The sequence below is a fragment of the Gekko japonicus genome, unplaced genomic scaffold (genome assembly GCF_001447785.1).
Source record: "Gekko japonicus isolate JY-2015 unplaced genomic scaffold, Gekko_japonicus_V1.1 scaffold70, whole genome shotgun sequence".
Taxonomy (NCBI): Eukaryota; Metazoa; Chordata; class Lepidosauria; order Squamata; family Gekkonidae; genus Gekko; species Gekko japonicus.
Window position 1 is genome coordinate 725,342 of NW_015167529.1, and position 16,019 is coordinate 741,360.

A 16,019-nucleotide genomic window follows, 5' to 3' on the forward strand; every position below is an offset into this window, starting at 1 on the left:
TAAGATAATTTTAACTCAAACAAAAGTAGTCTGTACTGTAACGTTATATTTATCCACCTTTTGACAGAAGATCTCTAGAGAGACTGTTAACTTGTGTCCGATATGCTAGTCTGTCATTTTCTCTTTGGAGTCGCCTTCTTCAGAAGGAGACCTTGATTGCTCCCAACATTTGTTGTAAGTTTGCCCTGCCTGGAGAGTTTGAAACACATGCCATTTAAAGGGGGAGAAAAACTACTAGAAAGGTGTTTATCTCAGATTTATTATTCCAGAGGCACTTGTATAGAAAAATCTTACATTTATATTGCGCCTTTCCTCCCAAAAGCAATTTAAAGTACAGCACTTACTTCCCCACTATTGAAATGGCAGCCATTGCAACTGTTAAACACCTTCAGGCTGAAGTTTGATATGAGACACAGCGATTCTTCACTCTCACCACCTTTCCCACCACCCATGATTTCCAGTTTAAGCAACCAGGAAAATAGCAACCAATGTACAAGACCACAACAGAAATTCATAGCTGAACCACTTTTTTTAAAAAAATCACTCTGCATCACCTTTGCAAAATTTCATCATGAAACAGCATGATCTTAAACACTCCTCCCCTTAAGCACGGCTCAGATTTGGTCTTCGCGTCCTGACTGCCTCACAAGGTCAGTCAATTCTGGTGCACTCACAATAAAATATGGATGTTGCAATTAGAGATGTTACAAATTGCCTGGCCTCAGGGCACTCAGTGTGTCTCAATTCACTGCCAAATGCTGAAGTCCATGACCCAGTCTTTTCTCTCAGTGACTTCTGAAGTGGATCCTGCACGGTTTTAACAGGTTAAATGAACACCATTTGCATTCAGTATTATCACAAGGTCTTGAACTGCAACAATACTGGGGGCCTTTCCCAAAAAATGCTACAGAAATAACGGACGTTTTCTGCTAGTTATTGACAAAGATACAACATTCTTTTAAAAAAGCCTCAGGTCTACTACCACAATTTTATTGGGGGGGGGAGAATTACAAATATTTAAAAAGCAGCGTTTTCCCACTCTAAAAAATTATAGCTGTTCCTTAAAAACATTTATATTTGAGAGAGCCACTGTAGGACCATTAACATCAGAGACAAAGGTTATATGAAAAAGGAACTCATCCCCAGAATCAAAAGAACCTGTTGTGAGCCACATTTACCTCTGAAATTAGATGAGCATTTGAGATGAAACCGTGCCAGCCAATTTGCTCATGGTGCTACTTTGTGATATGGCTTTGATGTGTCATCCCACTATAAGCATGCTTAGACTGGCACAAAATTTCCCCAAACCCACCTGTTAAATTAGTTCAAAACAAAAACAAGTTTTACAGGAATGAAAAAAGTGATGTACAGATGAAATCAGTTCAAAGGTAAGTCATTTTTAAATTTTACTCTTAATTCTCCTGTTGCAGCTCACCACTGGTTATATTGTACAAAGCACGTAAAAAAATGAATGGCATTCATAATGGTGGACTGAAGCACTGTTTTGGAAGCAGTAGATGGGAGGACCCCCACTAGTAGCTGTTTCAAGTTTACAAAATTTTAAAATAGAACAAACTTAGAATGAAAGGGGAAGGTATTAAAAATGACAAATCACTGGATGTGAATACTTGTTTCACAAGGGGAAAAATGGACAGCAAACGTATTTATTTACATACGTAGTGCATGCCTTCATGTAGTGCATTCCAGTGTTCCTTCACACAGGCAACAATCATACACCTATCAGACCTTAGTAGTACCGTAGGGGTTTTCTGCCATTTCATAAAGGTGAATGGCACCTCATCACACAGAGAGGCTAGCCAGCCACTGTCTTCTTAGATTCACCTACACGGCTTCCTCTAAGAATGATCTTGTGTTATCACTGTGTGGCAACAATAATTGTTTCCACATAAAAGTAATACTTCAAAAAAAGGCTCTCTTCCACATGGGGACTGGCTGGCATGGATCTAATGTGCAATCACATCACACTTTTTTGGGAACTGTTTGTGTATGGCTAACCATTAAGCTGGTAATAGATTGTAAAAAAAGAATCCTTTACTGACTCTGAAAGGCTTTCAACAGCTATCCTCCAGCACTACACATTCAAAAGAGAAAGAAAAATATTCAGCGAGCAAATCTCACCCACATATGGCAGATTGGCTATGACTTTTATGGACATTTTAGGGAGAAGTGAAAAAGCTCCTGCACAGTTTCCCGAAGCTGTCAAACAGATTGGGGCCACTCCCAAATGAGAAATCTACAGTCTCAATACTGAAACATAAAATATTCATTTAAAAACCATCACCACTACCCCTTCTTTCTCTCTACCTTCCACAGCAGGACACAAAGCCCAAAATGGCTATTTTTAGTTAAGGTGAGTGAGATAACGGAAGGATCAGACCAAAGCAGCAGCAGGAAGTTGTGTACAGAAAAATAGGGCACAGGATCCCCCACAATACACATATGGGGTTTGCTTCTTTCCTGAAACCCGAATGGCTACAAGCAGAGCTCCACCAGAACCTTGGCAAAAGGAAAGGCTCATTGCCCTGTGTGATGCTGCAATAGCATAGCCTTGTACCAACCTGCAAAAAGCATGATATTCAGCACAATGAATTGATACATCAGAACATGACATGGAAATTCACATACACTGTACTGGGAACAGAGGTGGTAGCAACCCTAAATTTTAACAGGGTTCTTCCCACAGAGGAAACAGAGGTCAAACAGAAGTCAAATTAGCTGACTTCAGAATGTTTTCATCTAGGATGAATCAAAGTTAATAAAGTAATTTAAGCCCAATTTAATTTAGGCAGGTTTCAAAAAAACCACAAGAATAAGGGCATTCTTAGTACATATTAATAATTAAACCAACATATACACAAATTAGTAATATGCTACATCATAGTAAATGCCGCAACATCTTGTTTTGGATTATTCTATTCCTAGTAAATCTGTTTAAAGAATAAACTGAGTAGCTCTGTTATGTAACAATGTTGCTTGTCTTTCTACATCCTGTTATCAGTCATTGTTGCAGGGTGAAGACGGATGTGCTTTTAAGAACCGAATTCAACTGTTTCATCGGTAATCTTCTTGAATTCGTAATTTCCTCTTCCATCCATATGGAGGTAATACTAAGGAGGACAAGAATAGATTAGATATCCTGTTTTTAAAAAAGGTTTCACTTTCTTAGTCTAGATAAGGACAGTCTACAATGTGGTGCCTGTTGATACAGTGCCCACTTGCTTGTTCTTTAGAGAATCATCTTGGCTTTAATTCACCTTACTGGAGTAGGAAATACTTCAGCAAAGCCTAGGTGTGACATCACTTGTTGATCTGCAGGGAGCACCCATTTGGAAACAACTGCCTCCACCATAGAAGGATGCTTGGCTCAGAACCTCTGAACACTTGTGGTTGAACCTCACTGAGTTTTGTGATTGGGCCCTGCCCTGGTGGCAGCCATTTTGTGAGTGGTCCTTCACTCAATGGCAGTTACTTTGTTCCAGTAACTCCTATTTGTTGTTAAAATTCCAAAAGTGCCCAAAAGGCCAACTGTCAGGCTCAGTATGCATTTTATGTTTCGCCTGCCATAGAGGAAGGAGGAGGGGGAGAGGGGTGTGAAACCAAATGCTTTGTTTTCCTAAAGGCTTTGATGTGTCACAGAGACCTATTGTTTTGCCTTGTTTCTGTAGAGGGGTACGTGCTTAGTGGGGGGATAGTTGACTGTTGTTTCTGGCGGGCAAATGTCGTGGGGTGATTGGGTCCTGATCTTTAGTGCCTTTGCTTGAACACAATATATGAGCAATTTCCGGCATTCACCTCCAGCCCTAACAAAGCTCGTGTTCAGTATGGTACTCTTCAACGTCTCAATAAACTAAACTTTCTTTGAAGTGAGTGGTGTTGAGAACTGATTTAACCAAGAGTCTGACGCCAACTAGGTTAGGAATGCCTGGTTTACAGAAATTCATAACTGTGTCTCAACACATTTCTTCTTAGAGTACCCTTATAATGCTGCATGTATTGTGTTGCCATCTGGTGGCACTTGCAGGCTGTCGTGTTGCCTACTTTGTGAGACAACGCTGACATTATCTCAATTTCAGCTTCAGCTGTGAATACAACTTGTTATTATTGAGATAACATGTAGTTAATGATAGAGGTGAATTTTTCCCCTCAGATTTTAAAATGAGGTTTTGGGTATTTATGTGCTGGCAAATTAGGAAAGGGCATTTTTAATTTAAAGCTTTAGTTTTACTTAACTGCAGCTACTGTATTACCGTGCAAAAAATGAACAAACAGTAGTTTCAGCCTCAAAGAGATTTTTAAGCTTCTTTTAATCACAATAGCAGCACTTCTCCCCAACTGCTGCATGACAACTGGGGAAATTCAAATGCAGTTTGTGGCATGAGGCTCAGTTGTTCTAAGAACATCCAAAATTAAACTGGCCCTCAGCAGTCTACTGGATTTTCCCCTCTGCCTCCACATTAATCATACACACACAAAACAGCTATGGCACTAAGAACTCAGATGTACGAATTTTACAGAGAAAAAGCATAATCAATAAATCTTACATCATGGTGCTTCCAAAGGGACTTTCTGTGAGATACAGTGAAGAGAGTGATGCCAACCTAAATTAAGAGAACACAGATGAAGATAAGAAGTGAGCTTTCTGTAACCATTGCAGATGGGCAGCCATGTTCATTTGTATAAGCACAATGAAACAGGAGTCCAAAGGTACCTTAAAGACTATCAAAGTTTATTCCAACATAAGCCTCATGAATCAGAGAATTCATCTGATGTGCAGTACAGTGAATTATGATTTATGAAAGGTTATGCTAGAATAAATTTTGACACTCCTTTAGGTGCCACTGTGCTCCTACTTTATTTCTATTCCAATAACAGTATTCCTCCTAAAACCTCTTACATCAAGTTTCTCCCACAGAAAATAAACTCTTTAGACATCTTTTATATTGAATCATCTAGTTAAGCAATTGTAAAGTCCCAGTGATTCCTAAAAACCTCTCATTGAGAAGAATAGGGTTTTATAAGTGCTAAATTTAGCAGGATCATGTCCTTGATGGGAGGGGGGGAAATGGGACAGAAAACAGAAATAATGAACCACTACTTTTCTGTACATCTTGAAAAAGTACTGCAATGCAATAAAAATTGTGAGCTTGAATCCAATGTAGTATGATAGAATGCCACTGAAAATATATATCATAATCCAGATAGAAGTCTTGCTAGTTCATATTATCCCTTGTTTGATTCACTGACATTTCTTGATGCTGTTTTTTTTAATGTTCGAACTTAAACTGACAATGTGAACAGCCAACATATTTTGAACAAGAGAATGCAAGCATACATACTTTACGGCAATGGCTGTAGATGTAGCCTTCTACGTCAACGCTAACGGCACTTGTACATTCGTCTAGAATTGCAAACTGAGGCTTATGGTAAAACAGCCTGGCCATCTGTAATGCAAAAGTAAATGCTAAAGAACTGATACATTGTTAGCCTTACAAGAAGCAACTTCTGAGATACAAAAGACCACACACACTCACACACACATGCCAACACACACACCACATACCTGACATTATTTCACTCCTCTATTATTTTACTGTGTTACATTGAAAGAGATGCATTACTGCATCACTATACAAATCTACATTCACTGTATTATTCTAAAGAGCGCATTGGTGTGCATAGTGTTCACTTGTGACACCACTGTAAACATGGTCGTAAATAAGCCATTTATTTTGAGGCACACACTGGATATTTTCCTTATTTTGCCTACTGAGAACAGATTCAACAGCTGTCAATCAATTTCCATCATCTTAGGATCATCAAGAGCCCCAGCTCTCATAAAAACAAATAAGACTGTTCAAGAGCAGAACACTACACAACAGTTTTATTTAAACTCTCATCTATCCTCAGCTGAAAAGAAGACCTGAAAATACAGACATTTGGTAAACAATACTGTTAATGAAGACATACTGCCATTCTCTGCTTTTCTCCTCCACTGAGCACATCCATCCAGTCCTGAACACTATCCCAGCCTCCTTCACGCTCCAGGATCTGACCCAACTGAACATTGTCCAAGTACTCCTTTAGCACCTGCAAATAAATACAGATCAACAGGTTTATGCATGTAGCTGCTTGATGTGGTCATGTTTTCAGTTTGTGCAACGCTTTCTCCTGTAAAGGAGACCTTGTAGCAAATCACAACTCCAACTATTCCACGAAGCATGGTTTTTTGAGAGCACTATAACTTTGAATACTAGTTGTCAGGATGGGGGGAAGAGGGGGAAACATCTAACTGGCCAATAAAAGAAACAGTGCGTAGCGGGGAGGGCGGGGTATAAATTGAATTAAATAAATAAATAAATAAATAAATAAACTAGATGGACTTTTGATCTGATCCAGTAAGACCCTTTAAGTCTATTAATAGACATTTCTGAAGACTATCTAGGTTTTTGTATGTTGAAGTTTATAGCAAATTTAGCCCTTCTTGCTTCTGCTGTGAAAGAGTATGCTATACAATATGAGAAGGTTTTAACAACAACAGAATAATAAAAGTCTTTCACCTGGTCAGATATGCCTTTCTTTTTCTGGTCTTCTAAAGCATCTGGATATATTACTTGGTCTCTTAGGGTTCCAAGGGTCATGTACGGTCTCTAAAAGAAAAATACAGGAGATCAGGAGTGTTTGAAAAATTGAAACATGCAAAAGAACACAAAATGTAGATGGTTAGGGTGGTTTTCTTTACCTGAGGTACATAAAACAGCTTTCCTCTCTCAGGTTTAGTTAGGCAACCACCAAAAAGAGGCCACAACTGCAATAGGAAAAGAAAAAAATCTTAAGGATCCAGGAAGTTGTGATTTTGTTGCTGTTAACATTCTTATACCTCAATTTACTTACCTCACCAAGCACACGGAAGAGTGAACTCTTTCCACATCCATTTGGCCCACAAATCAAGACATTGGCACCTGACCGTACCTGAAAGTAATAAAATCAAAGCAGCAAGAATTTAAATATTTCTAAAAGAAGAACTGCGGGCAATAGTGTCTGCTCAGTACACATGTGGTGCAGTATGATACACGTATTTTGCTACTAAATGTATTTTTCTAGGTTGAACACATGACGGTCTATCAATGGTGACCACTGAATGGGAACTTTCAAAAGGAATGTTAAGAATAGGGATGGGAAAACCAGGAAAACGGGTTTGTTTCAGTTCATGAGGCTACACAAACCATGAACTTTCACGAGCCTCCCCATTAACCAAACCGGTTCCTTTCATGAGGTTCATGACTGGGTGAACGCGTTGCCCCAGCTGATCCTCTCTTGCAGCTTCCCTCTTCCTTTCTGCTGACCATGAGGAGCCACCAACAGCAGAAATGGGGAGGGGGGAGATTTCAGTTCTCCCCCCCCCCATTTTGCTGGCCTCAGGGAGCCACTGCCAGAATCAGCTGCTTTGCAGGCTCCTTTGGGCAATTCCATTTAAACTGGGTAGCCCAGCAGAGTCCCAGTAGAGCCTGCAGGGAGAGTTCTCCCCACAGGATTGGCTCCTTTACGAGCCAGCCAGCCCCAGCCAATCTTCCCTCCCTTCTTTCTGCTGGGGGCAGCTCCCCAAGGCCAGCAGAATGGAAGGCAGGGAGGATCTGAGAATTCTTCCTGTAGGCTCAGCTGGGGCTCTGTTGGGCTACCCAGTTTAAACCAGAATGCCCAAATGAGCCCACAAGGCACCTGATCCTGCAGGGAAAACTCTCAGATCTTCCCCTCTTTCTTTATGCTGGCCGTGAGGAGCCACCACCAGCAGAAAGGAGGGAGGGAAGATCTCAGAATTCTCCCTGCCCCCTCGGTGGGGGCTCTGCCGGGCAGCCTGGTTCAAACCAAACTGTCCAACAGAGCCTGCAAAGGAGTTCATCCTGCGGGGAGAACTTCTGATCAATCATTTTTAGGATTGAGCTGCAGGAACAATACTATCTGCATGATACAATAAATTCATTTACATTCATATCTTCTTATTATAGCATCAGATTACACTAAAAATTGTTCTCCATCATGCATGGCAGTATGTGGATTCCCAGATAATAAAACGTTTCATCTTTCATTAGTGCTTCAATGGCCTCTAGAGGAAATAGTATGTCAAAAGCTTTGTGAACAGCCCCCTGAACTGGACTCTAAATTTAAGAATGAAGACTATAAATATTACTTAACCAAATAAGTTGTTTTTCAGTTGTATTTTACCATGAAACATTCTGATGAATGTTTTATACCAACCCGCTGGAGACTATATATATTTATGTACATGTACATCTGTTTGTAAGAAAGAGCCAACGCATGTTCAATTTACAAATGAAACTGGGGACCAGTATCTGGATAAATGTGGGGTTTAAATCACACATTCAGTTTTACGTGTGTTGAATGTAATATAAGAATTTAAAAATCAAGTATATGTACACAGATTTCATGTGCGTTCACTCTAACTTATCAATAGGGCTTCTACCTGAAGCTGAAATAGTGCTTGTCATAAACATACCTCAAAGTTAAGGTCTTTAATCAATATATCGCCATTTGGAGTTGCTAATGGAACATGATCAAACCTGCAAGGAAATTGGACATATCACCCTTAATACTGGAAGAACAGGCTTCCTGTATTCCTATTATACAAATAAAACAATTCCAAGAGGCTTATGATATAGCCATACTAGAAAGTAAAACAAACACGGCAGTAGGTCCTACTCAGCCAGCTATGAAGCTCAGTTCTACAGAGTGGGAATCAAGAGAGGACAAGAGAGAGGACAAGAGAGGCAGACATCCTTCTAGTTTCTGCCCCTCTTTGTAGGTCACCTCCCTTTCCAAGAATGACACACAGAACAGACCTGGAAAGGGGAAATATGTCTAACCAAATGCTCTCGTATTTTCTTTTGTTCCTTGAATTTAAACAGCCTAGATAGGATGAAGAGAATTGCAAAGAAAAACTGAGGTCACTCCTTTGTCTCTAGACCACTCTAGGTGACCAACAATCTAGGAAAACAAGGACTTACTCTGTCTTTTGCTGTACACACACATGCTAGAAGAAAAAGCTCTTGGGTTTCAGATGGGGCAACATCAATAAGCAACTAATCCGTGTTATGAAAAGGTTATACAAAGGCCTGCAGATGCTCATAATTTAGATTAAGATTCTACTTTGGTGTTATTTGACGTGGTTAGTGCTTGTTCTTTTGCTACAGACTACAGGGCATTTTGAAGTTCTTCCTTATACACAGTGAGCACTGAATTAAAAACAAAGTTTGAAAGGCTTGGGTTCAGCTGAATTTAAGAAGTCTAAAAAAGAAAGGTCTAGTAAGAAACAAGAGATACTACACATACTTGATAATGTTATCTGCTATGACAATTTTTCCAGCACCAGGAATCAAGGGGACAGCTTGCACTATTTCTGTATCTTAAATTAAAAACAAACACAAACATTAGAGAATGATAAGAGTGTGCGCCTTGAGCAAAACACGTGCCATAAGCTTGTCAGTTACCCTTTTCTTGTGTTAGCATGGTACGTTTGTATTTGCCACTGTTCAAGTCCTTCAGTACTTGCATTAATTCAGTAATTCGAGCTGTGAAACTGAAATTAAAACAAACTAATTAAAATGAAAAAGCAGTAAGAAATGTTCTAACAATTACGCTATATGCTTCAGGGAAAAAACTAAAAGCAACTCAAATTACTGGAAGACACAGTACTGCAAGGAATTCACATTTACACAGTGAGACCAAAGAATTTCAAAACATTTCCCCCCACAGTATTAATGTAATTGGTCAACTGCCCTGGGCCAGGGATCACAAGTACTGTAAATTAAAAGTGTGTGGAAGATTATCTGCTTTAATCAGACAATGAAGGAAGAGCATACCTTTCCCAATAAACTAACATCTAAGTTCTAGTATTATAGCAGACATGCATTTCAGGGCAATTAAGTAAAGAAACGAATGGCTAAGTCAGAAAGAGGCCCAGCTTAGAATAATACAGCAGGCAAAACAGCAGCAACTTCCTTGATGCAGGAAGGTTATTGGATCTTGAAAATTACTGCAGGTACAGGATACTGACAAGAGAATAAATGCGGACTTAATTTACAAGGATAGTAAATGTGCATATTTAAACTTACCCAGCCAATCGTGTCATTTCACGACCTGCCAGAACTATCCTGCCCAGTGCCTGGGACATTCTCAGCAACATTCTTCCACTTTGATAGTAATCCTTAAAGTAACAAAATACAGGATTGCCCATGAGTGAACTACCAAACTATATGCCACCCTCTATATGTCAACTTATATCAGGAGCGTATTACTTACTTCCAGAAGTTCTGCATGGGTACTATTCAGATGGCGAGGGTGAGCATGGTTCAAAAAAGGGCGGCTAACGACAAGATAGCCAACTACGGTAGCAAGATCTACAACCAAAACAACAACACAAGTTTATGAAGCGACGGTTCAGTGTAAAAGCGATCTATGATTTTAAAGATACATTAAAATAGCAGCCTTCAACCTTTGGGTTGGGACCCACAGACTGATGGGAAACTAAACCTGATGGGTTATGAACCTTTTTTTTTCTTGCAGTCTTTTGGAAGCACCCACTGGTAGAAGAGCAAGGGTGCCGTGACTTCTGCTTCTCTTTGTACACATGCTGAGAAGAGGAGGAGGATGGCAAGCTGAAGTTGCCCATGGGCAGGCAGGATTTTCTCTATGGCCCTGACCCTTGGCTTGTTTCTCACTTTGGTATCCCTCCTGGTTCTATTTTCACTTCCTGTCCCCAGATCTCTTGGTCTGCAGCCCACAGTCCTAGTCTTGACACAAGAGCGGTCAAAACTCTGTCTCCTCCTTGTCACATGACTTTGTCATATGCTTGCAGCTCAATGGGTCCCAGGTGAGGAAAGGTTGAAGACCACTGCATGAAACCAAAACCCAGCAACATAGCTCTGTTCTTAATTCCATATAAATTTCACACGCCAACTTCAGTACAGAACAAGCTAAAGAGCAAGTGTATAGAGTGTATGGAAACATCACACAACAAGCAGCTTATTTTTCCTCTCGTGGGACTATTACAGGTCTGTAATGGGAGAAAAACTGCATGCTTACATTTGGCAACGATGGTATCTATGAAGCCCATTGTAAACCGGAAGAAAATGAAGTTGTGCAAGTGCTCCACCTAATGGAAGACAGGAGTTGGTAATTAGGTCTAAACACTCTAATGATTTAAACAGAAGAATTAACAGTTCTGAAGAGCAAACCTGATTCTCAAATAATCATTAAAATGTATGCATGCCTTTGTGGAACACGAAAGACAAGACAATGCTTAGTCAAAGCTCGATAAGGTTTCTTGGTAGTTGGTGCCTATCAGAGTGCAGCCTTTGCTTTCAGAGGGCAGCCATCACTTTTTAATTAGTGCTAAGATTCAAAGTGCAGCTATCTGTGATGACATCAGTCCCCATGACTTCAGAACGAGCACTGCTGCCCAACACTGGTAAAGGGGAAAAGCAGAGGATATAATTTCTTCCTCTGCCTGCGGCTCCCCACTCCACCCCTTCTGTCTAGGCCACTCTTCCTGCATCCAAGGCTGATGTACAGTCTGAGACAGAAAAACGGGGGGGGGGGGGGGGGGGGGAGGAAGTGTTCAAGGAAGAAAAGCAGCAGAAGGAAAGTCTCTGAACCCTCCTTCCACCCACCACTTTTTTTGCGGTAAGTCACAGCTTACTACTCTTTGGCAGAAATTCATGTTCAAAGAGTGGGTCTGCATAGTTCCATCCAGGGGTCACTTCGTAGAAAAAGAGGTGCAGGAGCTCATTAGCACACCTGCTATTAGCATAATCATTAGCATATGCCATGCCCCCTGACATCACCGGAAGTGTGTTAGAAGGGGAAGCAAAAAAGGAGGGGAGACATCCTCAAAAGTCTCCCCTTCCCTTCTCCAGCCGGCCTGCCGAGGCGGGGTAGGGGGGAAGCGAAGAGAGAAGGGGTTTAAAGTTTAGAGTCTCTAGAGACGCGCCGCAGGGGCGGCAGGATATTTCCATTGTATTCTATGGCCCCACAGAATACAATTGAAAGATCGTGCCACCACTGCTGCGCAACTCTAGAGAGAAGGGATTTAAACTTTAAACCCCTCTCGCTTCACTCCCCCCCCCCCCACCCCGCCACGGCAGGACCCCATGACATTTAAATCCCCCCCCCCGAGAGTCTCTGAAAAAGCAGAGAGGCTCAAGGGAAAAGGAGGGCATGTCTGCCAGACATCTTTGGCTTCCCTGCGCGATCTTCTCCGAGTGCCCCGGGACTGAGGGGCACTCAGAGAAGATCGCGCAAGGAAGTCAGGCATTTAAATCCCCCTCCCCAAGTCTCTCCGCAAAAGCGGAGAAGCTTAGGGGGAAAGGAGGGCATGTCTGCCTGCCTCCCCTTCCTGTCTTCAGCCTGGGCTGGCTGGAGACAGGAAGGGGAGCGGGGCAGACATGCCTGGATTCCCTGTGCGATCTTCTCCGAGTGCCCCGCGACTGCAGGGTACTTCGAGAAGATCGCGCAGGGAAGTCAGGCCTTTAATTCTCCCCCTCAGGAGTGGGTGGGGCCTGGGCTCGTTACTGCTGGAGCGCTGCGGGGCACTTGGAGAAGATCGCACAGGGAAGCCAGGCGTTTAAATCCCCCCCCCCTCTCTCCGCAAAAGCGGAAAGGCTAAGGGGAAAAGGAGGGCATGTCTGCCCAGCTCCCCTTCCTGTCTCCAGACATGTCTGGCTTGCTGCAGGGCACTTGGAAAAGATCGCGCAGGGAAGCCAGGCATTTAAATCCCCCCTCAAGTCTCTCCGCAAAAGCGGGGAGGCTCAGGGGGAAAAGGAGGGCATGTCTGCCCGGCTCCCCCTCCCGTCTTCCGCCTGGGCTGGCCTGGGACAGGAAGGGGAGCCGGGCAGACATGCCTGGCTTCCCTGCACAATCTTCTCCGAGTGCCCCGCGACTGTGGGGCGCTTGGAGAAGATTGCGTAGGAAAGCCAGGCCTTTAATCCCCCCCCCTCAGGAGGGGGAGGGGCCTGAGCTTATTACTGCCAGAGCACCACTCCGGGGCGCTCCAGCAGGAAATGACCCCTGGTCCCAGCCTTTTTTCCGGGATTATCTCAATACTTCCGTATTTCTCCTTTTTTCTCTCACACATACTTATATCACTGAAGCCTACACTATGCAAGTGGAGAAAAACCTGCTGCAATTTCAGTTGTTTATCTCTGGAAAGCACAATCCTCCTTGCAAAACTGTTTCTGTACCAACACAGGTCTTTTTTGCTGACTTACCAGTTTGCGAAAGGTTTTGTGAATTGTCTGTTGTTCCCTTTGATTCCCATTATAAAAAGCAATTTCTTCACTATGTAAAAAAAAAGAAAAAGATATGTACTTTTTAATATGTATATTTACCCCTGACAAAATGTAGCCAGGCCTAATCTACACAGTGAGGTAGCCCTGCCCCCCCCCCGATGGAAAAAAAAACCTGTTCCACCTTATACTTTTTGAGTTCTCTCCCGCCTTTAGAATAAAGAGAATCTAATCTTTACGGGAAAGTAGAACAGCAAGGAGTAATCTGACCTGGGCAAGACCCTATTCCTCTATGCTAGTTTACAAGTTATCTTATTTATCTTCTTCATTTCTATCCCACCTTTCTCCCCAATGGGGGACTCAAAGAGGTTTACATTGTTCTGTCCTTCATTTTATCCTTGCAACAACCCTGTGAGTGGGTTAGGGTGAGAGTGTGCAACTGGCCCAGCGAACTTCCAGGACAGACTAGGGATTCAAACCTGGGTCTTCCAGATCCTGACACTCCAAGAACTATACCGCATCTCATTGAAAGCCACCCTCCCCCCCTTTTACACAGGGAAACACAAATGAAAAAGATGGTCCCTTGAAGCATGAAACAGTACAGGCCACTCCACCACCTCAGGACGGTATCACTTCATTCCACAACATATATATAAACCAGATATCAGTGAAAGTATTAGTATGGGTGCTGGTTTTGATATTTTTACAGATTGTTTAAAATAATCAAAGTACGATGTACTGGATCCTATGGACTGACAGAGTATGGCACTGGAGGATCTTTCCTGCCTCCCTCCAGCTGCCCTCTTGCAAGTGCAAATTTATTTCCTTACTACATTTATACCCTGCCTTTCTCACCAATAGGGACCCAAAGTGGCAGCTTCCATCATTCTGCTCTCCTCCATTTTATCCTGATTACATCATTAGGAGGCTGAGAGTGTGTGTGGCCAGTAATATTTTAAAAAAATTAAAAACAAAAACTGTGAATTAATCACAGTTCTTCATAAATATTCATATTTATTTACAGTTTGACTTCAACCAAACCTATACCTGTTTGTAATGAGCCGTGAATTGACATATCTGTATTCTCCTTCATATTTTTGTTCTGCGACAGTCATCTTACCAGTGGGTCTTCTTAAATGCGTAAGGAAAAATCCTGAAAAAATCAAGTAGGCCATCATGATAGTAGGGCCCTGCAAATATTTAGGAAATGAGAGAAATGAGACTCTAGGACAAACTTATTACCAACATTTTTAAACATTTTCTTTTGTTGAGCCAAAGCATGGGATGGAAGGCATCAAAATTGTTATGGCATTCCCAATAGAAACAGAAAGGGGTAACCTTGAATAGATATGGGATAAGACATCCTCATTACCAGAAGAAAGTCTCAGTGTGACATCAAATAGTCCACCAGCTGAAATAATGCAAAATTCACTTCAGCACACGGCAAGCTAAGGGCACATGTGGAAAAACATACAGGCACATGGTAATTTTTATTTCATGCCTTTGAACCAGGATGCCTTCCGCACATAGCAAGCTCCACTTTCCCTCCCCAAAGTCAGCAAGTTGGGGGGGGGGGGTTGTTTCAGCCCAATGGATATGGCTCCCAGGAGTTTCCAGAGCAAAAATAAACAACAACAAAAAAACCCCAAACAAAATGTTTGTTCCGAGTCAAAGGGGAAAACAGCAGTGTAGCTATGGCAAGCATCCATGTGAACACTTGGCCCAAAGCCAATCTGGAGAGAGGTGTGGGGCTAAGCTCTGCCTTCAAAATGGCAGAACTAAGCTCTTCTCCCCACCTCCCTTTCAGTCCTTTAAGAGCTCTTTTTATTTAACATCTGAGACCCACTTTCCCTCCCCAAAGTCAGCAAGTTTGGGGGTTTTTTTTGTTTCAGCCCAATGGATATGGCTCCCGGGGTTTCCAGAGCAAAAATAAACAAAAAAACCCAAACAAAATGTTTGTTCCGAGTCAAAGGGGAAAACAGCAGTGTAGCTATGGCAAGCATCCATGTGAACACTTGGCCCAAAGCCAATCTGGAGAGAGGTGTGGGGCTAAGCTCTGCCTTCAAAATGGCAGAACTAAGCTCTTCTCCCCACCTCCCTTTCAGTCCTTTAAGAGCTCTTTTTATTTAACATCTGAGACTTGACTCAGCTCTTACGGGGGGGGGGAGGACTGGTGGGCTGCAGGGGGCCTGGCAAGATTCTCATTGTGCTGGTACTTCTGCACTGATGTGAAATGGAAGGGCAGTACAGCAATAGCAGCAAGTGGGGTGGGCAAAGGGTGTGAAGACACCATCCATGCATGCCTCCACCCCTCAGTTCTGCTTCCACAACAGGGGGTAATTTTCCTTAACCCCTGGGGAGAAGCAGACCAGCCTGAGAACAAAAGAGGAGGACTATCCAGAAGAAGCCAAGAATGCAAGCTACATTCACAAAAACATCTATAATATGGAAGCTGATCTATTGACCAGGCATTAGGAGCTGCTTCTAGCCAGCAACCAAAACCACTGAAAATGCAAGAACACCTCTTCAACGTACCTTCTTACAGAACATTTTAAATAAATACTCCACTGCACACTTTTGTGATTTGTCAGTTCTTATCAGGGCTCTAGTCGGGGGGGAGCTCTCAGGTACGGAGCTCCGGAAGAGAACCTCTAGGGGGCGGGGCGGTCACGTGGTGAAGCCCCGCCCCTTCTTTACCCC

The 16,019-nt window shown here is 42.4% G+C and overlaps 1 protein-coding gene across 1 annotated transcript in view; it reads right to left on the reverse strand.

The window, feature by feature from the left end:
* Positions 1-226: 226 nt before the first annotated feature.
* ABCD3 (ATP binding cassette subfamily D member 3) overlaps positions 227-16,019 on the reverse strand; it is a 68,999-nt gene continuing 53,206 nt past the window's right edge. Inside the window, exons 11-25 of the mRNA XM_015413324.1 lie at positions 14,367-14,509; positions 13,302-13,371; positions 11,119-11,188; positions 10,336-10,433; positions 10,149-10,240; positions 9,525-9,613; positions 9,367-9,439; positions 8,534-8,597; positions 6,913-6,990; positions 6,761-6,826; positions 6,579-6,668; positions 5,989-6,108; positions 5,358-5,462; positions 4,563-4,619; positions 227-3,128 (exon numbers count right to left, since the gene is read on the reverse strand). Of these exons, the coding sequence (XP_015268810.1) occupies positions 3,051-3,128; positions 4,563-4,619; positions 5,358-5,462; positions 5,989-6,108; positions 6,579-6,668; positions 6,761-6,826; positions 6,913-6,990; positions 8,534-8,597; positions 9,367-9,439; positions 9,525-9,613; positions 10,149-10,240; positions 10,336-10,433; positions 11,119-11,188; positions 13,302-13,371; positions 14,367-14,509 (1,293 nt within the window). The 3' untranslated portion in view covers positions 227-3,050. The remainder of the gene's footprint in view (positions 3,129-4,562; positions 4,620-5,357; positions 5,463-5,988; positions 6,109-6,578; positions 6,669-6,760; positions 6,827-6,912; positions 6,991-8,533; positions 8,598-9,366; positions 9,440-9,524; positions 9,614-10,148; positions 10,241-10,335; positions 10,434-11,118; positions 11,189-13,301; positions 13,372-14,366; positions 14,510-16,019) is intronic.